Source organism: Pecten maximus, chromosome 14 (assembly GCF_902652985.1).
Source record: "Pecten maximus chromosome 14, xPecMax1.1, whole genome shotgun sequence".
NCBI classification, from domain to species: Eukaryota; Metazoa; Mollusca; class Bivalvia; order Pectinida; family Pectinidae; genus Pecten; species Pecten maximus.
Window position 1 is genome coordinate 16,626,756 of NC_047028.1, and position 26,035 is coordinate 16,652,790.

Sequence of the window (26,035 nt, forward strand, 5' to 3'; positions counted from 1 at the left end):
TTTATCTTGACTCTTATTTTGTGTAAAAAGAAAATGTCTAATCTTAGCCACGACAGCATCAATATTGCATATATATTCTCACACAGGTATATGCTCTTTATATTCGATCTATATTAAAAAATCCCATTACGTCTACCAGTAAACTGAATATCTTACAAAATAATCGACTTATCTTATACACTATACACTCAAACCATACACTGTTTGTGATGTATATCTAAATATAGTAACATTCACACTTATCAGTCTGAAAATTATGTTTCATTATACATAATATGTTATTTTTCCACGCGCCAAGTGTAAGATATACGTTCAATGTTTTAAGTTATAGGACAACTGACTCAATGTTTTAAGTTCTAGGACAACTGACTAAATGTTTTAAGTTATATGACAACGGACTCAATGTTTTAGGTTCTAGGACAACTGACTCAATGTTTCAAGTTCTAGGACAACTGACTCAATGTTTTAAGTTCTAGGACAACTGACTCAATGTTTTACGTTCTAGGACAACTGACTCAATGTGTTAAGTTCTAGGACAACTGACTCAATGTTTTAAGTTATATGACAACGGACTCAATGTGTTAAGTTCTAGGACAACGGACTCAATGTTTTAGGTTCTAGGACAACTGACTCAATGTTTTAAGTTCTAGGACAACTGACTCAATGTTTTACGTTCTAGGACAACTGACTCAATGTGTTAAGTTCTAGGACAACTGACTCAATGTTTTACGTTCTAGGACAACTGACTCAGTGTTTTAAGTTCTAGGACAACGGACTCAATGTTATTTAACGGACTCAATGTTTTAAGTTCTAGGACAACTGACTCAATGTGTTAAGTTCTAGGACAACTGACTCAATGTTTTACGTTCTAGGACAACTGACTCAATGTGTTAAGTTCTAGGACAACTGACTCAATGTTTTAAGTTCTAGGACAACTGACTCAATGTGTTAAGTTCGAGGACAACTGACTCAATGTTTTAAGTTCTAGGACAACTGACTCAATGGTTTAAGTTCTAGGACAACTGACTCAATGTTTTAAGTTCTAGGACAACTGACTCAATGTGTTAAGTTCTAGGACAACTGACTCAATGTTTTAATTTATATGCCAACGGACTCAATGTTTTAGGTTCAAGGACAACTGAATCAATGTCTTAAGTTCTAGGACAACTGACTCAATGTGTTAAGTTCTAGGACAACGGACTCAATGTCTTAAGTTATAGGACAACTGACTCAATGATTTAAGTTCTTAGACATCTGACTCAATGTTTTAAGTTATATGCCAACGGACTCAATGATTTATGTTCAAGGACAACGGACTCAATGTTTTGAGTTTTAGGGCAACAGACTCGATGTTTAAGTTATATGACAACGGACTCAATGTTTGAAGTTCTAGGACAACTGACTCAATGTTTTAAGTTATATGACAACTGACAACGTTTTAAGTTCTAGGACAACGGACTCAATGTCTTAAGTTCTAGGACAACTGACTCAATGATTTAAGTTCTTAGACATCTGACTCAATTTTTAAGCTCAGGTGGATGTGTTCTTGATAAATAGACGTTAAATAATATATTGTTTAACTATAAGAGAAATTTTATCACTAACAGTTTTAAAGAATGTAATAATTTATGCAGATGTCTTTCTTTTACTATAAGCGAAATGCCACTGAAAAGTCACAGTAACCTAATGATTTGTTATAGTGGTGTAGTTACACATATCCTAGTGTGTATCAGGACGTTTTAGACCCTACAGGTAGATGGACATTCGGTATGGGGTCAGATTAGATCAGTGAACAATTCTCGTTAGAACTATCTTATTTTGTTCTGACGTTGATAGAGACTTGTAAGATAACTCTGAGCAGGTTGACCAAGGTTTATGACTAGTATAATTAGAATGGACAAACCGGTTTTTCCGAATAAACGAAAGGACTGTTAAAAATTCAGCAAGGATAACCAGCAAACACATACAGAAATGCGTATGTATGGACCGTCGGCTGAGCCAAGTCCCTGAGGACATACATGTATCTACTAAATATAATTTTGTATGGGTGATCACGGACGTAGATCCAAGTTGTGACATATCATTCTGTACAGGAAACAGGATAAATACGCAACGGAATCGTGGTACTTCTACATATAGGAATTGTGATGTAATTATTTATAACTTATGCACGCGCACGTTAGTAATTGAAAGTGCTACATCTCCGACAAAGAATATCTGTGATAGAATGAAAACTTTTTGTTTGTTTTTGTTTTTGTTCAACAATTATGAGTTACATCCCGAATCTGAGTCTCTCTGTTTTTCTAAGGTATAGAAAGAGAATAGATAATAAATTTCGTCTCGGAGGAATTCTGTAGTGCCCCGCCTCCATTTAAACGATCATTTTAAGTGCACTGTATAGTAACACAAATGAAGGAAGTCAACTGTATTACTCGAAATTACTTTTGAAAATCAGAAACAAACAAAAAAATCTTATGTCAACCACCCGCCTTAAAAGTAAATCCCCAATAGACTATACTATCTAGTTAAAAAATCGTGACTTAGTATCAATTGACAGCACACCTTTCTCAGTGATCTCATTGTCATTCCATACAATTGGGTGCGTAGTTAGTGTGTCAGCTACTTAACGTGTACGTATATATAGTATGACATGGCTATGTTTAGTAAATCCGTGTACTGGCAAGTCATAGTTGGATATGTGTAACAGCTGTCCAGGAAGTGAAATTGTAAGTTAATACACTTTCATAATAAACAGACGCAGATTGTTGATGTAATTTCCACCACTGAATTTCGCGGGTCATTGCACACGTATTTTCGGAACATTTCTAAGCTTTGCCTGTCTAAGTTAGGTACAACAGTTAACTTTACGTTTCCGAATGGTTTGTTTATTATTAGAATATTCACGGGTACCTATCCAACCTGCGAAAAGCACACGTTTTCACATGTGATAGTGGGTACACATGGTTTGGGTAAGTATTGGAATAGTATTACTGTAGACAAATTCATTACATGGCGGTTTTCCAGGGCCCGTGGAACTTTGGAACTTGTCAATTAAGTTGTTGAAATATCGTGTTACATCTCGACTACCGGGTAGTCAGCATCTACAGATTTAGTTCGGGCTCAGTAGATTACGTGCACCACGGAGTGAGCAAAATGTTATAGCTGGCGTCCACCAATTTATGTGATATGCAGAAAGGCTTCGGAATTAAGTTGGTATAGTCTATAGGGACACCTTACCATTTACAAGTTTGTCAGCTCTAAACCTCGAATTCGAAAGGGGTGTCTGCGAGGGGGTTTGGGTCGTGGTTGGGGTTAAAAACTTTATATTATTGTTAAAATGACCATCGTAAGACCTTCATTGTATATTTATGCATAACATTACATTGTATACTGTTTGTATATAAATATACATTGTATACTTTTTGTATATAAATATACATGGTATACTTTTTGTATATAAATATACATTGTATACTTTTTGTATATAAATATACATTGTGTAATGTTTGTATAAAAAATATATGTTGTATACATGTGTACTGCTTTGTATATAAATATACATTGCATACTGTGTATAAAAATATATGTTGTATATTGCTTTGTATATAAATATACATTGCATACTGTTTGTAAATAAATACACATTGTATACTGTTTGTATAAAAATATACATTGCATACTGCTTTGTATATAAATATACATTGTATACTGTTTGTATAAAAATATACATTGTATACTGTTTGTAAATAAATACACATTGTATACTGTTTGTATAAAAATATACATTGTATACTGTTTGTATATAAATATACACTGTATATTTTTTGTATATAAATATATAGCTAGTCAAACCTATATATGTGACCTTCCAAAGGAGGCAATAAAAAGGTTAAATATGACATGTGATATCTTAGTCCAGATTCAAGTATTCTTGATTTTTGGGGCCGCGGTGGCAGAGTGGTTAAGGTGTCCAAACCCTTTATCACTATATATCATGTATATAGCCCTCCACCTCATAGTTCGAAACCTATGTGGGGCAGTTGCCAGGTACTGACTGTAGGCTGGTGGTTTTTCTCCGGGGACTCTGGCTTTCCTCCACCTCCAAAACCAAGCATGTCCTTAAATGACCCTGGCTGTTAATAGGACGTTAAACAAAAACAAGTAAATATAGTATATAGTAAATCACATTGGTAATGAATTTGAAAAGTACTGTCACATATGAACTGGGAATTGCTGAATTCAGGTGGTCACTAAGGTATAGGTTTGACTGTATATATTGTATGATTTTTGTATACAAATCTTTTGTGTATAAAATATGAACATACATGTGTAATCGTTTGTTAGTTTGTAGTGGAAAAGCATTGGATACTTTTGACCAGGGACAATTATAAATGGTATATATACACACAGCTGTTTTGACTTTAAGCAGTCAAAAGTCATTTTAAGTGATTCCAATGCTTTTCTGCTTCCACAGTAGCTACTTGTTTCTAATGTATATTGTATAATTAAATCTGAACATTAAACTTTTTATGGTGACAATCTAGTTCAGTTGCAGTACTCATTTCTTATCGAGTCCCATTCCCAGTGAAACCAAACATAACAGAAAATTCCATTCTCTAATGAATTTGTTCAATTCGCTTCTTCAGAAATAAGTGAAAAATGCACCATGCATTCAATAAAAAATTAATGAAGAAACCTTAAATGACAAAACATTTCCTGCAACACGAGTGTGTACCATACTTAGGTACAAAATGACTGATACGAGGTCGCTACATTATCCAAATCCTCGTTTGCCTGATCTACTGCTCCTAATGCATAATGCAGTGGGGGAATGAAACGTGAACTTAGATTCCGTTTCTTTGAACATCCACACCAATTAGACAACACAGAGACAGCCAAGTAGCATTCTACTTCCAATCACACTTCAATTTCAAACTAGAAACAATCTAAATACTACTAGATACACCAACTCTTTACCATGACACCACTAGGGAGCAATGTCCAAGGGTAATTGTAGTATCCTACTAGATACACCAACTCTTTACCATGACACCACTAGGGAACATGTCCAAGGGTAATTGTTGCATCCTCAGCCAGTCATATTATCATATGTGCCATTCTTAGGGTTTATCCTCGATGGAAAGTGCATGATGGACCCAAAAGTGTATCAAATGATGATACACAGAGTGTATTATATTGACCAAATATAATGAAATGCTGCGAAGAATTATCAGTTTTTCACTAACGATATCTTTCATAGGAATTCTGCTGGTGAAATCCCAGTAACAATGGCGGAGCTTAGCGAAGCCATGCTCAGCAAGCTGTCAACACAGGAACGAAAAAAACTCAACCACCAATTACGACAGACACAAGTGAAGAACTATCTCACCTTTATCAAAACAGAAAGAGAAAATAATAAAGGAAGCATTAAACGAAAGAGAAAACCGAACAAAAGAAATACCAGTGTCAAGTTTGGAGACAACGTTCTGTTGCAAGATGCTGTGGAGAATTTTGATGACAGGGAAGGTAATATTGTTTTTTTTTTACTGTATTAATCCTATAGTCACTCAATAATAAGCACAAAAATGAAGCCATTGTTTCTTTGATTTATAGACCTCACCCATTTAGTAGTGATATAATTGCTGTAATTTCAATTTTTTTTCCCAGTTCAAAGACTCCTTCATAAAGGAAGTGATGTGAATTACGTGACGGGAAACAACACCTCACTCCTACATAAGGTACATACCAGAGTCTATAAAAATGGTATATATATATACAAGGTTTATCTTTACACAAATAGTATACAAAACGATGCGTACGAGTGCCGTTGCAAAGTTTCAAGACCGACTGGTCTCTTTGTTAAGCTCTGATTGACTGTGTGAGCGAAAATCATGTTTACCTCTTTGTCTATGTGACGAAATGACTGAGCGAAAATCATGTTTACCTCTACGTCTATGTGACGAAATGACTGTGAGCGAAAATCATGTTTACCTCTACGTCTATGTGACGAAATGACTGTGAGCGAAAATCATGTTTACCTCTACGTCTATGTGACGAAATGACTGTGAGCGAAGATCATGTTTACCTCTACGTCTATGTGACGAAATGACTGAGCGAAAATCATGTTTACCTCTACGTCTATGTGACGAAATGACTGTGAGCGAAGATCATGTTTACCTGGATGTCTATGTGACGAAATGACTGTGAGCAAAAATCATGTTTACCTCTACGTCTATGTGACGAAATGACTGAGCGAACATCATGTTTACCTCTACGTCTATGTGACGAAATGACTGTGCGAACATCATGTTTACCTCTACGTCTATGTGACGAAATGACTGTGAGCGAAGATCATGTTTACCTGGATGTCTATGTGACGAAATGACTGAGCCAAAATCATGTTTACCTCTACGTCTATGTGACGAAATGACTGTGTGAAAATCATGTTTACCTGGATGTCTATGTGACGAAATGACTGTGAGCGAAAATCATGTTTACCTCTACGTCTATGTGACGAAATGACTGTGCGAACATCATGTTTACCTCTACGTCTATGTGACGAAATGACTGTGAGCGAAGATCATGTTTACCTGGATGTCTATGTGACGAAATGACTGAGCCAAAATCATGTTTACCTCTACGTCTATGTGACGAAATGACTGAGCGAAAATCATGTTTACCTGGATGTCTATGTGACGAAATGACTGTGAGCGAAAATCATGTTTACCTCTACGTCTATGTGACGAAATGACTGTGAGCGAAAATCATGTTTACCTCTACGTCTATGTGACGAAATGACTGAGCGAACATCATGTTTACCTCTACGTCTATGTGATGAAATGACTGTGAGCGAACATCATGTTTACCTCTACGTCTATGTGACGAAATGACTGAGCGAACATCATGTTTACCTCTACGTCTATGTGATGAAATGACTGTGAGCGAAGATCATGTTTACCTGGATGTCTATGTGATGAAATGACTGTGAGCGAAAATCATGTTTACCTCTACGTCTATGTGACGAAATGACTGTGAGCGAAAATCATGTTTACCTCTACGTCTGTGTGACGAAATGACTGAGCGAAAATCATGTTTACCTCTACGTCTATGTGACGAAATGACTGTGAGCGAAGATCATGTTTACCTGGATGTCTATGTGACGAAATGACTGAGCCAAAATCATGTTTACCTCTACGTCTATGTGACGAAATGACTGTGAGCGAAGATCATGTTTACCTGGATGTCTATGTGACGAAATGACTGTGAGCAAAAATCATGTTTACCTCTACGTCTATGTGACGAAATGACTGAGCGAACATCATGTTTACCTCTACGTCTATGTGACGAAATGACTGTGAGCGAACATCATGTTTACCTCTACGTCTATGTGACGAAATGACTGAGCCAAAATCATGTTTACCTCTACGTCTATGTGACGAAATGACTGTGTGAAAATCATGTTTACCTGGATGTCTATGTGACGAAATGACTGTGAGCGAAAATCATGTTTACCTCTACGTCTATGTGATGAAATGACTGTGAGCGAACATCATGTTTACCTCTACGTCTATGTGACGAAATGACTGAGCGAACATCATGTTTACCTCTACGTCTATGTGATGAAATGACTGTGAGCGAAGATCATGTTTACCTGGATGTCTATGTGATGAAATGGTAACTATATATTATCCCTTGATTGGACATTTTGTCTATCAACATAGAGTGTATATACACACTGTACCTGTAGGAATATGTCTACACCCGATCAGTAGCCTATTGGATACAGTTTGTATACTCTATTGGTCTGGAAACATTGCAACAACACTCGTATTCATTGTTATATTTACTGTTTGTGTAAAGATAAACCTTGTATACATATACACATCCAAACTGATGAATCTGTACCTGGCAACTGCCCCACGTAGGTTTCAACCTCGCAACCCAGAGGTGGAGGGCTAGTGTTAAAGTGTCGGGACACCTTAACCACTCTGCCACCGCGGCCTGGTCCAGTGGTGTCAATTACAGCCTGATAGATGAATGTATACATTAAGATGTTAATATATCTTGACTGACCAATTAGAAGAAGCTATAAAATACAAGTCTTACTTGATTTGAGATTGTAGTAAATATTTTATAAAATGGTCATGGTCAGAGCATATTCCTTGTTCAGACTGGACATTTTAATGTGTAATGTTTTTGATTGATGTACTTAATTCCGCTTTATGTATTTAAAATGTGGGACACTCTTATAAAATATATAGTACAGTCATGTCTGTACATATTGCAACTTTGAACTCTCCTTAAAATTTGTTACTGTAAAAGTGGATATTTTCGCGCGTTGAAATTTTCGCTTAGTCAGCCTCCAAACTGTTCACGGTGTGGATATTTTCGCGCTGTCACTCATGATGAAAATATATTTTCGCGCTGCGATGTCAGTGGGCATTTACGTAAAGTAAGATTTTTCCAGAAAACTCCATTGAAAGCTCGCATCGGTCAGCCCTGTAAAAATACCAATACTTTGATCAACAGGTTAATGGGTTGCATGTGTGATATTTGCAGTACGTCTGTGACAAAAAAAGATATATATATATGTCACACATTTAAGCGTTGATGCAGTTTTTTGCGTTGAAAAGTACACAGCACGTGGCAGCTGATTGCAACTTTAGGCCCCGACAATGTATACGCAATGTACGATATTAGTGCTCGTGTTGTATGGCAAACCAATTAATCAATCATGCGTGTATTGTCAAATACAGTATTTACTTAGTATTTTGGGTATTTAATTGCGACTGAACATCTTTTAATAACTGCCAATTAAGGTATTACCTGTCAACATGTAAACCTCCTCGCTTACGCTCATTAGTAGACAGGCCACGCGAAGTGCCGCCCACGGTAAAGTTGAAAGGATCGGCCACCCGGTCATGCCGAGTGCTGTGATAAGCATTCATGTCCAGTAAAAAAAAATACAGGTGTCTCAATTAGCGATGGTTAATTTTGTAGGTATCAAATATGTCAGATATTTAAATACGACTGGGCTATTTAAAAGTAGACATATTGATGTCTGAACTATTTCTCCAACATATACCTGTTTCTACAGTAGCCCTTTCCTATACGCAAAAACTTATGCATACGATGCTATATTAAACGGGTCATTCATTGCAATAATTTATCGAAGTTTCAGATTCAGATAAAACATATTATCGAGCAATATGACTTTACGTTTCTATTACAAGTAAGTTTATCTTTTGTGCAACAAATGAAACCTGTGCTGTTGTGGGGCCTATAGCTACAAAAGGCAAAGCTGCTCCGAGATTAATCTGTACAGTAACGTTAACGTAGTAACGATCATAGTTATCACGAAATGAAGAAAATTTAATGATAAATAAACATTGAATTAGATAAAATACTATCATTTTACACATTACTTAAATTAGTTTATATCCATGCATGTCTCTTGACAAACCATGACAACATTACACATCACGGGCGATATGACGCTTGACTATGCCGACATATGGTATACCTCTAGGAACTTGCGTCTTGGATTTTATTTAGTTTATTTGGTGGAAATATTCGCGTGTCAATATTTTCACATGTTATTACATGTTAATTTCGCGGAGATTTGATGGTCGCGAAATAAGCGAAAATTTCCACGCCGCGAACATTTCCACTTTTACAGTATGTTTTCCTCTGGAAATTGTTTTAAGTTATGTTATTTATGGGTGCAGGCATAGATTTTTCTCTGTCCGTATCTATGATATAGTTACATAATTTAAAAATTGATCATGATGTATATATAATGATTAAAAAGCTTAAAAAGTTTTCACATAGTTACTAAAATTAACGTTCATTAGTGAGTTGTTTAGGCAGGCGGACGAATCATATGTATCGATATATTCCACAGTGGACCACAAATGCCCTGTATTAAGGAATTTTCACAAGTCAAGGATTATTGATTAAACTTAGACCAGATTGCATATATGATCTGTTATCATCATGCCAATATTTGTTGTGTTACAGTGTGTTAGTGAGGACAATCTGACAACGGCAGAATTACTTTTGTCCCAGGGTGCTGACACAAACGCTCTGGATGATGATGGATGGTCTCCCTTACATCAGGCATGCTCATGTGAACTCCCAGAGATGGCGCAACTGCTTCTTAATGTTAGTTTGTGCAGACTAAAATCACCTTCTTTTTGAGTTAAAAATTGAGACAGGGAGGGACTGAATTTTGTGTATTGAAGTGTTATTAGAAATATTCTATTTAATTGAAATTATTGAAATTAATTTCTGTATCTACATGTAATTTAATTTTATTTGAAAGTTATGTTATTTCAATCTTTTGATTTTGATATTTTTGAAAATTATTTCATTATTTTGATATCTTATCATTTCTCCAAAATAATTTATAGATATAATTGAAGAATCAACAGATACTAAAAATGAACATATAGAGGAGAAAGAATCCAATAAGTCCAAGACTTTCTGTCCTAAATCAATTGCATTTAAATGGAATTGCTGTTTTTTTGTTCCAATCAGAATGGAGCTGACCCTACAGCTTTAGATGTTGATGGATTTTTCCCGTCAGACCTGGCCCCAGACGGGTCCGAGACCCAGCAGGCTGTACTAAAACATATGGAAAAAATGGGTAAATTTTTATTTTACGAGATTTATATATATACTTATTCCTATGTTTAATAAGAACAAAATCTTTACTATGATGTATCATCGTCAAATTTGTCCTTAAATTAACTTATTGCGTTAATAGGATGTGAAACAAAACCACAAATTAATGTTATGTTGTTTCCAGTGTAAAGGAATTATCTCCCTTTTATGTCCACACTAAATCGTAACTTTTTCTACACCTTTATACATATTTTATTGCTGAAATTTAGTGTTTGGTAAATTCCTTTAATTAAAAATTAAAAAAAAATAAAGCTACATTTTGGGAAATTCTTGCCTATGTGAGGGATCCTGTTTTGTCAAGAAGGAACCACTGAAAGATTAAGTGACTTAGCTCAAAGATACTGTATGATAAATTGTATCTCCAGTACCCACATGCCTAGAATCCTCTCATAGGATGTATGTTTTACTGAAATAGCAATGAGAGTGAACTGGGCCCATTGAAACCACATTGATTCTGTTTAGACTGTTGGTGTTATACAGTGAGAAGGGACCTGTACACTAGATTACAGTAGATACTAGATTGATTGTGTTTGGACAGGAGTGACCGCTGACCAGAAGAAAGAGCTACAATTGAATACACCTAGACAGATGTTTTCTGATGTCCAGCTCCTTTTGACCACTGGCAGTGGTCTCAGCAAATCGTCAGACCATGGAATCACCTTGGTTAGTAAACCTTGCTAGATATTGATGGTTATAATGAACTTTTTTCTAATCTGACCCCTGAGTATTCTGACAGTCTAATCCAACATATTGTGGTCTAATCTGAGGTACAGCTGGCTGTTTTGGTAAAGTGGAAGTGGGGAGGGGGGAGGGGTTGGTTATCCAGTAGAATTATAGTAGGATAAGAATCATTCAGCTTTGGTATCCTGAGAGTCAAATAAAAAACCTGATTGGCCAAAATTTGAAACACAAAAATATTTAAGGCAACAGTTTTAAAAAGCTTTTATTAAACTGATGTTTGATATAATTTTGTAAATAAAAGAAATCAGTTACAGTCAGAGGATTATCTGTTACTAAGATTGCCTTTTCAAATGATTTGAATTACAGCATTTATTGATGATATTTGAATTAAATCTAAATATATAGATTTAATTAGTGCACACATATTAAAAAAAAAAATGAAGGTGATATAATTGCTAGTGGTTGATTTTCTTTCTCATGCAGCTGCACATCGCGTGTGCGAATGGATACAGGAAGGTTGTTCGTTTGTTGCTGAAGAAGTATGTAAATGTTGACACACAAGAAAATATGGGCTGGACTTCCCTTCATGTAGCTTCGCGATATAACCAGGTGAGAAAAAAACACTGTCATTGTATTGTGTATCTGTAGGTCAAAGTTCAAATTAAGGCACAATTTTATTTGTACACCACTGTACTGCATATGGTTATGCTAGCTCCATCATTGATTCACTCTCTGTTATTTCAGAAAAATGGTTTCCACAAACATATCCACAAAACAAGATATTTAACTACTGTGTGGAGATGTTATGTATGTCTTGAGTTTATGTGTGATTCAGAGATCCTAATGTTGAATCTAACAGGTTTTTGTAAATAAAAGGATATGGAAACAGAATTTCTAGAATTGCACATGTTTGTTCACAATAGGACAGCTCTTTAAATTGATATAGTTTGTTTTATTTTATTAGGTATATTTGATATACAAAATCTTCAAATGTTTTTTGAGTTAAAGAAATTAGCAAAGTGACAAAAATTTATTGTTTTGTAATTTTCAGCTGGACATAATCAAACTGCTGTTAAAGGCTGGAGCGGATCCAAATTTGGTTAACATTGAAGGCAATAAGCCTTCAGCTGTCACAAACTCTAACGAAATCCGAGCTCTCCTGATGAAAGCAGAGAGAAAGCAAGAGACAAGAATGCGAGACTCCGAGATTGGTCCAGTAGAAGGGGATGATGACATATATGATGAAATAGATGGACCGGAGGAAAATGGCATAGCTGGCCTCGTCAGAATTAACAGTAAAACTGTGTAAGTTGTATCACCTGACTCTCCATGGACACTTCAATATTTAATCATCATACAGGTTTTTTTTTCTGATGGCTGATAATGAACTTCATTTCCAATTAAAATTATTTCATATTTAAGTCAAATTCATAAAATTTGCAATTTACTCCTGAAATTTTCTTTTATATACTAATTTTCTTTTCTTTTTGTCTGGTGTCCCGTGTATGTTGTAAACAATCTAAAAAATCTTCTCAATAATCAAGAAGCCCAGACTCATTATAGTAGGCCAGTAGTATGCTGGCATAAAAGGGGATCAAAGTTTTTAAAATAAACGACCTTGATCTACTTTAAAGGTCAAGTTAATATTTGTTAAAATCTTTAAATGACTTATCAATGACCATGAAGAGGCATAGGGTCATGATATTGAGACAGTGGTATGCTTGGATAATAAGACTGAAAAGTTTGTTCAGTTGAACTACCTTGATCTACCTTCAAGGTCCTGCTGGTTTTTTCGGCATAGCTGTATAATTTTCTTTTGGCCCCGGATATGACGCGACAGGTGGCGTTACTGGTCAAGATGAAGTATGTGATTGGTCAATGTAGCGGTAAATGCAAAATACAGATATGCAGTTAAAAACGAAACAAAGATAAGATTGAATGCATGCTGAATAAGTAGATTATCTTTTTAAATGACACATTAATAAAATTATATTCCTGATTCAAAAGCAGTCTTATTATTACCAAAAATGATTCAAACTGATATAATTTTGTTATTCGTGCTAAAACTCTTTAGTTTGTTAATTTATTTCACCATCAGTTTTACATTATAACCACCAGCATTAAAACTATGTCGTTTATCTTTTTAAAGATATTTCTTGTTAAAAGTCTGAATTTAAAAACAAAAACATCAACTATTAGCATGTATTTCATAATCAGTTGACCATTAAGGCTCCTTGGCCTCTTGTTCCAACTTGGTATATACATTCATCAGAGGTCTAGAAGTGATGTTATTTTTTCAAATTAGCTGTTTCTATCTGCTGCAGTAAATCCAAACATACCACACTAGCTAGAGAGGATGGACTGTCGGAGGCACGGACACGCTTGGAGTTCCTCGATGGAGAAAGTAGTTCTGACCCTCAGACAAAACCAGGAGCCTCTGGTAATATGTCAGATACACAGGCATTCAGTAAGCCAGAGCAAAAGTCCTTAGATAAAGAAGAGGCAAAGCCGTCCAATGAGGAGGATGACGTTTACGAGGAAATCTACATCACAAAGATTTGGCGAGGATCCGACAATAAACTTGTAAGTATTATCACATTTATTGTTTGTGTACATATTACAGTGCACTCATTAGTACTGTTACTCGAAACTAGATATATACTCTGTTATGGTTTTATATTTAAACTGTAAATAAAGGCGAATCTACGCTCCAAATGTTTTAGTGATAATGTTCTTGGCTTGTTAATAACCTTACCATAGTCGATAGAGAATTTTCCTTTGTGGTAAACAATTTTGAAATAATGGCTTCTTAACATCTAAGCACAGGCATCTACTTCTGGTTAGTATGAATAGAAAAAAATATTAGACCCTACTCCTACTATATCAACAAGGTGTAATACTCAAAAGTTGGAAGTGGGGGGATGAGCTTTGATTCTCTTTGAATATAAGTTCAATGTGACTAAAATATCAAATGCACACAAACTTAAACAATTTACCTTGGCTTAGAATCCTTAAATATCACTGCATGTAATTCTTTTGTCATGTGACAATGATTTAAAGATAAGAAAATGGATCAGAAGCAGTCGTGATAGCTGCCAATGCATCAACTGAGCTGCTGTTTGTTTGAGAGAAACTAATCACATTATGTTACTACAAACTTTACTATCACAGGGGATTTTACCAGAGGTGTCCAGTACTGACAACATGACAGATTTGGCAGACATTTCTGAGAGTACGATTCTAAAGGAAATCCAGCAGCGTTATTCTAAAAACCAAATCTACGTAAGTTGTTTTAGGATTCAGGTTCAACTGAATTGGTTCATAGTATGTTACTTTAAACTTTACTTAATATTCTACAACAATTGTGAAAAATATTATCTTAACTTATACTTGTCAATCTTGTTAACTGGAATGGTAGCATGTAAAGTAGGGGGGGGGGGGGGGGGGATAGGTTTAGCAAGTGACCACATATAACAAGAGGCTGTGATATGTGATAGCTCAGTCAGATAAAGTGATGGCCACATAACCAAAGGTGAAGATCTGAGGTGTGTGGTTCAACACTCCCTATTTATACTCTTGTCAGTTTGTGTTTCTCAGGAAGCTGATAGACAGATCGGTCTGTGCTGTTGTGGTCCTTAGGCAAGACACGTTACCCTAATTGCTCTGGATGACATGCGAGGGGCTTCCCGTATGTTGTTCAGTGAGGTAGTCACCAACTACCAGTACTACAAGGAGACACCGCCTCAAAATGACCCTGGGTGTTCACGGGGCAATAAACTCAGCAAACAAACAAACAAAATTGATTCCGGGGACCCAAATAACTCAGTCTGAACAGCTTTATTTAGACTAATAACACTTTAGTTAAAAATCTGAGGAATGGTTCAATCCCTACTAGATTTAGTTAATGTTTCTCAGGAAGCTGATTACACAGGCTTCTTGAGCTTTCATGGTTTTGTCTTTGGACAACACACTTAGTTTTCATACAAGTATTAGGTGCTATTGGAGAATGTTAATTTGAATATTTATTTTATTCAAATGAGAAAAAAAACAGAAAATTGAACTACAATTTAGTTCTACTTCTCATCTCCACAAAGAGAGGAAACAACACTTTGTGAATAGTTCTTATTTTTGGCACCCTACTACACCAGTTGTAATATTGAACCAGTGCCTTAGATATATGATCACATGGTTAGATGATTTTATTTTTTACAAAATACAAATTTAGTACTATTTACTTTGTGTACAGTGTTTCTTAAATAGGTATATTATCACAATAATATTTACATTTCAGACCTTTATTGGAGACGTGTTAATTGCTGTTAACCCATTCCAGGAAATGTCGTGTTACTCAAAGTCTGTAAGTATCCCAAGAGATGTCATGCTGATGCCTAGTAACATAAAAATATATATATGTATATTCAATAAATAAATTTATATAGATCCTAATGTGAACTTTATGTATCAATTATAAAAATTATAAAAATTGACAAAGCATATTGCTGTTTTAATTACTAACTTTTTAAAGTCTCAATGTGCAGATGTCTTCATGGTGATCATTTTGTTATGTAAGTAGATGTAACATGGGAGATAATATTGTAAATGGCTAGATAATGTGGCACTACTGGTTCTACAAGTCTATCTAGAATATTAAAAGAACATAATTATCTAACTTTAATTATGGAACACTTTAAACCTATATTAGTTCCATTGGCCTTGATAGTAGAATATGCAGGATATAGTCTCAATTTAACAAATATTAAAACAATATTGCTGTTCCTGTTTAATTTGGATGTATGTACAATAATTATTATATATTAAACTAAGATTGTGATTTTTTTTTAAATTTCATTTCTTTTGATAAAATCTTTGCTATTATCTGTATTTCAATAGATTTCTGCAAAATATCACAAAGAGCGTGAAAAGTTACCTCCCCATGTGTATGCAGTGGCTGAAAGGGCCCATCAGTGTCTGATGCGAGACCACAATGCTCAGTGTTGTGTTATCAGTGGAGAGAGTGGCGCGGGGAAGACGGAAACATGTAAATTTATTGTACAACATCTTTCGCGCATTGCTGGCAGTGACGAGAGTAGTCTCAACAGTAAAATCAACCAGGTAAGCTTAGTGTTAATACCTTGTTAGTGGAGGATAGGTGTAGAAACCAAGGTGACATTTATAACTATATTGACCGTTTTTGAGGTATTAAAGAAAGATTATATCCAAGGTGTCTTTTACAGCAAAACTCTTAAATCATTTTAAAATTAAAACATACATTGTACTTTAATTTTACATTTGTTTTTAAAAATTCTTGGGCTAGATTTTACAACAGTATATCCATTGTTAAAAAGTCGAAAGGTGGCAGCCATTCATAAACCAATTGTGAACCAAACCAAAACATCCTTCTTGAAATTTGGATTATTCAAACACTCGGGTAACTCAAAGGTTTTTTTTATACAATCCAGACAACTTGGTTTGACTGTAGTTTATTATTTCATTTAATGTTTCAAGGAAATATAATATAAAGGCTGTTAACTTGATTCTTGGGATTGGGAATGTTCATAATGTTAGGAGGTACTTTGTGATTCTGTCAAGTTTATCTTTAGGATTAGTCTCTTAAAGTCGATGATAAAGTGAAGAATTAGCCAAAATGTCTTCTATAAATAATCTCGGTCTGTACATACCGTATTTATCCTATTAAAGTTTGGGGAGGGCTTATTTGTGAGCCATTTTTAGTTTACTACTTTATAACTGATGGTTCTACAGAAATGTTGAATGGGGCTTTTTATGGGCCTGCGCTTCTTTGTGGATTAATATGGTACATATATTAGTATTTGTTTTGTAGGGAAATGCTGTCCTCGAAGCGTTTGGGAATGCCAGAACTGTCATCAACACAAACTCTAGTAGATATGCCAAATATATAGAGCTCTACTTCAACGACCTTGGAAAGATAATGGGAGGTAGGTCATTGGAACTGACTCTAAAATCCTTAGTGTAAACTGTGCACAGGGTATTGTATTTATCGGTCAGGTGTTAATATAGCAGATAACATATTGTAATTGTTTTATTATAGAAAACTGTATGTGTTTGAGAACCTTACATCTGTCTTTTATATAAGGACTGATGCATTGCCAATCATTCTTTGTATGTAACATATTTGGCAATAAGTCCAGGGGTCATAACCTCTGACCCAACTTGACCCAACTTGACCTCTGACTCAAAGTCAGGAAGTCAGAGGACCAACTTGACCTCTGACCCAAAGTCAGAGGACCAACTCGACCTCTGACCCGAAGTCAGGGGTCAACTCAACATCTGACCCGTAGTCTGAGAATAATTGGTATACTGTATCCATAAATGTTATGGTTATACTAATTGTGGTTTCCCTATACATGTATTTATACAGTTGTGTATAACACATATACATGTAGATTGTGCCCCAATACATAATTATGCTAATCGCCTGTAATTTGGTTATGCACTTTAATTTGAATACTCGAGAATAAGTTTGCTTATAGTAATAAGGATCATGATCTAGAAAAAACCCAGAATCATACACAAATGTCTAATCTCTGGAATAAGAATTGATTTACAAATACAAAAACTTACATGAAAAACGAATATAAATGCAATTCGATTATAATACTTCATCAACTCTGATTGACTTATTTATTCTGTTTTTTTTTTTTTTTTTTTTTAGCGAAATTGTCGGAATATCTTTTGGAGAAGTCACGAGTGGTGTTCCAGAATGAAGGGGAATGTAACTACCACATATTCTACTGGATGTTTTCGGGCCTCACACCGGAGGAGTCCACTTTCCTCAAACTCAAATCAATCACTTCTCATAGGTAAATTGGTGGACATTTACAATGTAGAGACAACATCATTATTATATCCACAACTGATTTTCATGTGTGTTCCTTACAGAATTAATTACTTTGACTGAAGGTGACTGCCAGTGTTTGGGAGCCCTTTGGTTACCTCTGAGATAATTTACATCCTCTCTCAGGAAGGTTACTTGAGAGGGCTATCTTACAGAATTTTCACTTAAATTAAAGATCAATAATTTCTTTGGGCTTTAAAAGAGGCCAAAAAAATATGTTTGCTGAAAGAAAAAATTGGTCCATGATATGCTTAAAGAGAATTCTTTGCCATGGATACATAATATTTGACTATAAGTTCTTGAAATCAATTTTTAAACAATGGTAAATATTTTCTTATTTAATTTTAAAATGTGTCATTATATTCATGTAAGTATTAGATATGATGTGGAATTTTAATGATGTCACACATTATAAACTACTACCAGAAGAAAAAATCTCCAGATAGAGAAATTTTCAAAGTTGCTGTGGTTCATCTACCAGGCATTAGGACGATATGTATAGTGGTATGCAAGGCCCTCTTATAGTATATTCTAATTCCTTCTGTAGTTGATTATTAGCTCACCTGCCCGAAGGGCAAGTGAGCTTATGCCGTGGCGCGGCGTCCGTTGTCCGGCCGTCGTCCGGCCGTCTGTCCGGCGTCAACTTTTCCATTCAAGCAACTTCTTCTCAATAACCAAAAGGCCCAGAGACCTAATATTGGGCCTGTAGCATGCTGGGGTGAAGGGCTACCAAGTTTGTTCAAATGAATAAAGTTGACCTTCATTCAAGGTCACAGGGGTCAAAAAGGCTAAAATCTTTAAACGACTTCTTCTCAATAACCAAGAGTCCCAGGGAGTTGATATTGGGTCTGTAGCATGCCTGGGTAAAGGGCTACTAAGTTTGTTCAAATGAATGACCTTGACCTTCATTCAAGGTCACAGGAGTCAAAAAGGCTAAAATCTTTAAACGACTTCTTCTCTATAACCATAGAGTCCCAGGGAGTTGATATTGGGTCTGTAGCATGCTGGGGTAAAGGGCTACCAAGTTTGTTCAAATGAATGACCTTGACCTTCATTCAAGGTCACAGGAGCAAAAAGGCTTAAATCTTTAAACGACTTCTTCTCAATAACCAAGAGTCCCAGAGACCTAATATTTGGCCTGTAGCATGCTGGGGTGAAGGGCTACCAATTTTGTTCAAATGAATGACCTTGACCTTCATTCAAGGTCACAGGAGTCCAAAAGGCTAAAATCTTTAAACGACTTCTTCTCAATAACCAAGAGTCCCAGAAACCTAATATTTGGCCTGTAGCTTGCTGGGGTGAAGGGCTACCAAGTTTGTTAAAATGAATGACCTTGACCTTCATTCAAGGTCACATGAGTCAAAAAGGCTAAAATCTTTAAACAACTTCCTCTCAATAACCAAGCATCCAAGGGAGTTGATATTAGGTCTGTAGCATGCTGGGGTGAAGTGCTACCAACTTTGTTCAAATGAATGACCTTGATCTTTATTCAAGGTCAAAGGGGTCAAAAAGGCTGAAATATTTAAACGACTTCTTCTCAATAACCAAGAGTCCCATGGAGTTGATATTGGGTCTTTAGCATGCTGGGGTGAAGGGCTACCAAGTTTGTTCAAATGAATGACCCTGACTCACATTCAAGGTCACGTCGATCAAGTATGCTTAAATCCTTAAATGACTTTTAGTGAATAGCCGAGAGACATTATATTGGTCCTGTAGCATGCTTTCAAATAACTGCAGGATCCATATATGAAAAGATCACTGCATTGCAGGTGAGCGATTCGGGCCCATTGGGCCCTTGTCAACCAGTTGTAGAAGAAATTATAAAAGCTGTGTGGAAACCTGGATTCAGGAATTTCTCCTCTTCTTTTTCATTTGAATTATAAATTACTGTTATATAGTATTTGTCCTGTAATATGCCAGTGTGACCTGACACATAAACTTGGACTATACATTTGTAAGTACATAGTGGGCTTATTGAAGGAAATGAAAAAGTATCCGATAGTAATTCTACTAAACTGCGATTGTCATGGATGGGCTTATTTCCAGGCACATACTTATAGATGGATAAATAACGAGATTACCGATCAATGTTGTTATCCTATTTATAGGTACATGCGCCACAAGGGGATTGACCCGACAAGCCTCGTCAACTCGGAGAATCATGAGAAGTTCCTGGAACTGAAGGAATGTCTGAAGTTCATTGGGTTTACACAGGATGTGAGTAACTGTTTCCCTATTTTACTAAGTCCATGGTCAGGATGTTAAGTTTTTAATGAGGCTGTATTACAACATTTTAGATCTATGTTTTCTCTCTTAAATTTCCAAATTATTTTTTTTTTTCCTAAAGCCTCTCTTGGCATTGGGGTTGAACTTCTACAAATAGTTGGGATATGCATTGAGTCTTCATATTTATTATTCTTTTTTTATCATCTGACTTTGACCTTTGACTTTTGACCTCAAGGACCTGGAGAATATATTGTTGATGCTGTCAACTGTCCTTCACCTTGGTGACATTACCTTTACGACAGGAGGTATGAATGACATGGCAGTCATAGTTAACCCTGCACAAGTCGAACTCGGTAAGACAGCAATTTCTCTGTTTGCTATTTCATTAGATGTTCATTTTACTTGTATATTACCGAAATCAAACTGATAAGAATTTTAACATTACAGCACAAAATATGTTTGAATTATTTAATATTTTGTTGTTGTAATGTTCAGTTTTTGTCAAGTTATCCTAATTTCTTATAAAAAGATTGAGTGTTAAGTTGTCCCAATAGATCGTTCATATCCTGATACATACATGTATTTTCAGTTTCCGAGTTGTTGAAGGTCTCTGCTGAGGAGCTTGGATCATCATTTGTATGTGACTACACAGTAACCAGGGGTAAGACTTTTATAACCAATCACAGCCATGCTTGCTTCTAAACCTGACCAATCAAAATGAGTGTAATAATTTAGTAATTATTGAATGTTGTTGAGTAGAATAATTTCAAATTTTGTTCACATTAGAGTTGAATGCTTTGGTCTCTTGAATTGCAATGACTTTGAAAACAGTACTTTTGTCACAACATGGACTTTTTGTCCTTGAACTAACAAAGAGTCAACAATTGTAAGATAGTTGTTGTAAGTTAAGTTACCAGTGGAACAGCTTTAAGTATCAGAAGGCAAAATTATTTACAATATTTATGTGAATTTATCTTTAATGTTTGTAAATGTTTGTAATTTTCTGTGTAAAATGGATATAATGAGGGTTTCAGTGTTGCATGGGATGTAAATATTTGGATATAGGATACACCATACAGTTGTTGACTTAGTTTGAGGTCAACAGATCAGATGACTTGTTAACCCTGAGGTTGTCACTCTGTTGCCCAATTTCACAGAGGAAACACCTGGTTCGAGCTTAGCATATAACATGTATAGATTGAAGAACCAGTCACAATTAATTTGTACTACCAGGGTACTATAAAATATACATATTGACTCTTCTACTTTGAAACATTGTGAAACTACCTGGTAATAGTCAATTTGTTAATAATATCAGTATTTACTGACAATTACTCCAGTGTAATAAGGTCCTTGTTTTAAGTCAAGAGGGAAAAAGACAACGATCAGGAACTTTTGGCCATAGAGTTTAATGTATAGATAATTGTATAAGAAAGTAACGATGAACTCCCAGTAAAATAATTAAGATACAAAATGTAGTTAACAATTTTATCTTTTGTTATGTGAACTTTAACTCCAAATCTATTCCAAATTTAAACTCTTTGTTATATTAGATTATTTTCCCATGACCTTTTTACATTCTGAAATGTTAATTTATACCGTATGTTGTACAGTAGTGACCTTGTGATACACCTGATCTTTTTTACCTTTTTATATGTATCATGTATATGACCTCCCTGACTATTGTATCATGTATATGAACTCTGACCTTTCTGTTTATAATGTATATAACCTTCCTGGCCTTTATGTATAATGAACATGACATCTGACCTTTGTCAAAATAATGTATATAACCTCTGACCTTTCTGTTTATAATGTATATAACCTTCCTGACCTGTGTGTATAGTGTACATTAACTCTGACCTTGATGTATAATGTACTAACTTGACCACCCTGACCTTTGTTTGATTTGCATACTCTACCTGCATGACATTGCATGTTGATATCTGTGCCTGCCTTCTGCATGTTTGTAGGTGAGCAGATTCGGAAGGAGAGAACTCTTCAACAGGCCAGCGACTGTCGCGATGCTTTGGCCAAGTCTATTTATAGCCGAATGTTTAGTTGGATAGTCAATGGTATAAATCAGATGATCCAACCAATGGTTCCGAGGTAATTGATGATACCTTATTAGTACATGTAGTGTTTTTCTGATAAATCAATTGAATCTATAACTAATTACGGTATTCACAGGTAGAAACCTGTGAATATGACCATTTGTTTCTGATTGTGTCCAGTTGATCAAGGTTTCACTAAACATGAAAACTTTAAGATATTAAAAGATTTGATACATTTCATTTAAAGTAAGTTGCAGTTGGCATGGCAACACATAATATCTAATAAATATTGAGATTTGAACCAAAATTAAAAGTGATTGCATAAACTATTTTAACATAAAATTTTAGCAAAAATACTTTCAGACAGCATGACTTTTTCAGAGGTGTATGTATTGAAATTGGGCTATTAGACTGTACAATATTCCATCCTTTGTACAGAGATGGAATTGTAATTTGATGGCATATAATACACTGCACTTATTAAATGGAAATCTCTTGTGATCTATAGATGTTGGATGATCTTGCTTGACTAAATATTACAATATATTGCATGTATTTTGGTGTATGTTCATTTAAATGGTATGTTTTTTTTCACCTTGTAAAGATTACAAATTCTCATTAGGGTCACAAGACTATAACTCACGGTATACTGTTGTCACCATTTCCCTATCCGATGCTAAATTTTCTTTGTATTAAAATATTTCCTCAAATTTCATGTTTAATACGTATACAGTATAATCAAATATATTCAAAACAAAAGAAGAATAAAAGTTTTAAATTTGATTCCAATAATCACAAGTTGCTGATACTGATTTCAAGGAAGCATTTATGTTATTAGTGTTAAACCTGACTGTAAAGGTCACTCCTAGGAATCCTGGCTGTCAAGGTCATTCCATGGAAACCTGGATGTAAAGGTCACTCCAGGGAAACCTGGCTATAAAGGTCACTCCAGGGAATCCTGGCTGTAAAGGTCACTCCAGGTAAACCTGGCTATAAAGGTCACTCCAGGGAATCCTGGCTGTAAAGGTCACTCCAGGTAAACCAGGCTATGAAGGTCACTCCAGGGAAACCTGGCTATAAAGGTCACTCCAAGGTAACCTGGCTGTAAATTAAATTAGGTCACTCCAGGGAAACCAGGCTATGAAGGTCACTCCAGGGAATCCTGGCTGTAAAGGTCACTCCAGGGAAACCAGGCTATGAAGGTCACTCAAGGGAAACCTGGCTGTCAAGGTCACTCAAGGGAAACCTGGCTGTAAAGGTCACTCCTAGGAATCCTGGCTGTCAAGGTCACTCCAAGGTAACCTGGCTGTAAAGGTCACTCCAGGGAAACCAGGCTATGAAGGTCACTCAAGGGAAACCTGGCTATAAAGGTCACTCCAGGGAAACCTGACTGTAAAGGTCACTCCAGGGAAACCTGACTATAAAGGTCACTCCAGGGAAACCTGACTGTAAAGGTCACTCCTAGGAATCCTGGCTGTCAAGGTCACTCCAGGGAAACCTGACTGTAAAGGTCACTCCAGGGAATCCTGGCTGTCAAGGTCACTCCAGGGAATCCTGGCTGTAAAGGTCACTCCTAGGAATCCTGGCTGTCAAGGTCACTCCAGGGAAACCTGACTGTAAAGGTCACTCCAGGGAATCCTGGCTGTCAAGGTCACTCCAGGGAATCCTGACTATAAAGGTCACTCCAGGTAAACCAGGCTATAAAGGCCACTCCAGGGAATCCTGACTATAAAGGTCACTCCAAGGTAACCTGGCTGTAAATTAAAGGTCACTCCAGGGAATCCTGACTATAAAGGTCACTCCAGGGAATCCTGACTATAAAGGTCACTCCAAGGTAACCTGGCTGTAAATTAAAGGTCACTCCAGGGAAACCTGACTACAAAGGTCACTCAAGGGAAACCTGGCTATAAAGGTCACTCCAGGGAAACCTGACTACAAAGGTCACTCCAGGGAGACCTGTCTATAAAGGTCGCTCAAGAGAAACCTGGCTATAAAGGTCACTCCAGGGAAACCTGGCTTTTGTAGGCAGATGTGATAATTATGAAATATATTTATCGGGAACTGAAACAAAGGGCCATTATACACAGATATATGTGTTATATACAGATGGCAGGTTTGACTGTAATCCTCACTCTGATCGCTAATACCGCCACACTGACAAAAAATAGTGTTGCATGATTGCATGAAGAATTGTGGTGAACATCTCTACCTGTGTATGATTTAGTATACATGTATCTGTAATATTGTGCAGAATTATAGGTTTTAATCTGGTATAATACAAAAGTCCAGGATTTAATTATCAAAAATAAACACTGTATGTACTGTTATTTTCCACAGAGTATGAACCAGATTTTATGTCCTCATTGGTCACATTTAATACCCTGGATATTTCTTGCAGGGAGGATCCATTACTTGTGGGTATCCTGGATATTTTTGGGTTTGAAAATTTTTCCAGGAACAGTTTTGAACAGGTATATATTAATTTATCATTTATTAATTGTTTGAAAATATTTTCAAAATCATGTATGCACATACTTACAAGATGCACAGTTGGACTACAGACCCATACATGTGTGAATAAAAACTCCATGTCACAGCATTGTGATGTCAGAATTCATTAACAGTAGATCAAGACCCAGACTTTAGCAGTGTCTTTTACAGGACTCTCATTGATATTGCTGAAGTGATAAGATCTGCTGCTTGATTAACGGACTTAGAGTTCTGTAAGACGAAATGATGAAAACATCAATATCTTTGGCCGTTATCATATGTGAGTTGATATATCTATAGATGTAATTGTAAGCAAATGTAATCTTTCATAAAGATTTAGTTTCAGCAGGTTGTAATACATGGTTGCAAGTTAGTTATCAGCTTTTTGAAGCCTGAGCTTTCAACGTTGTATTTTTTAGACTTTTGTCTACTAGATCATAAGAAAACCTCCATGTGTACATTATTGTATTGGATAAATTTGATCCATTTCAGGTGTGTATAAATCTGGCCAATGAACAGATGCAAAATTACACCAATGAACACATCTTTTACAAAGAACAACAGGACTGTCTACAAGAAGGCGTCCCATTGGTGGATTTTGACTACAAGAGTAACCAGTCTGTTCTGGATACTTTCTTTGAGGTTGGTATCTAACCAATAACCAAGAGGCCAAGGGACTTGATATTGGGCCTGTAACATGCTGGGGTGAAGGGCTAATGAGTTTGTTCAAATGAACGACCTTGACCTTCATCAAGGTCACATGGGTCAATTAGGCTAAAATCTTCAAACAACTTCTTCTCAATAACCGAGAGGCCCATGGACTTAATATTAGGCCTGTAGCATGTTGGGGTGAAGGGCTACGAAGTTTGTTCAAATGAATGACATTGACCTTCTTTCAAAGTCACATGGGTCAAATAGGCTGAATTCTTCAAACAATGATTTCTCGATAGCAAAGAAGGACTAGAAAATTTATTGACATGAATAAAGCTAGCCTCACTGATATTTGAATAAAGTGTAAATCAAG

General features: G+C 35.8%; 1 protein-coding gene across 3 annotated transcripts in view; it reads left to right on the forward strand.

Annotated features, from left to right (window-relative positions):
• Window positions 1-2,849: 2,849 nt before the first annotated feature.
• The window catches only part of LOC117342336 (unconventional myosin-XVI-like), a 171,248-nt gene continuing 148,062 nt past the window's right edge, over window positions 2,850-26,035 (forward strand). For all 3 annotated transcript variants that reach the window (XM_033904472.1, XM_033904474.1, XM_033904475.1), the window contains exons 1-20: window positions 2,850-2,969; window positions 5,261-5,526; window positions 5,668-5,738; window positions 10,021-10,164; window positions 10,540-10,648; window positions 11,225-11,349; window positions 11,851-11,976; window positions 12,419-12,672; window positions 13,692-13,950; window positions 14,539-14,649; window positions 15,659-15,724; window positions 16,258-16,479; window positions 17,207-17,321; window positions 18,059-18,206; window positions 20,350-20,458; window positions 20,703-20,820; window positions 21,057-21,128; window positions 22,441-22,576; window positions 24,920-24,992; window positions 25,504-25,653. In XM_033904472.1, coding sequence (XP_033760363.1) covers window positions 5,289-5,526; window positions 5,668-5,738; window positions 10,021-10,164; window positions 10,540-10,648; window positions 11,225-11,349; window positions 11,851-11,976; window positions 12,419-12,672; window positions 13,692-13,950; window positions 14,539-14,649; window positions 15,659-15,724; window positions 16,258-16,479; window positions 17,207-17,321; window positions 18,059-18,206; window positions 20,350-20,458; window positions 20,703-20,820; window positions 21,057-21,128; window positions 22,441-22,576; window positions 24,920-24,992; window positions 25,504-25,653 — 2,646 coding nt within the window. In that variant the 5' untranslated portion in view covers window positions 2,850-2,969; window positions 5,261-5,288. The remainder of the gene's footprint in view (window positions 2,970-5,260; window positions 5,527-5,667; window positions 5,739-10,020; window positions 10,165-10,539; window positions 10,649-11,224; window positions 11,350-11,850; window positions 11,977-12,418; window positions 12,673-13,691; window positions 13,951-14,538; window positions 14,650-15,658; window positions 15,725-16,257; window positions 16,480-17,206; window positions 17,322-18,058; window positions 18,207-20,349; window positions 20,459-20,702; window positions 20,821-21,056; window positions 21,129-22,440; window positions 22,577-24,919; window positions 24,993-25,503; window positions 25,654-26,035) is intronic.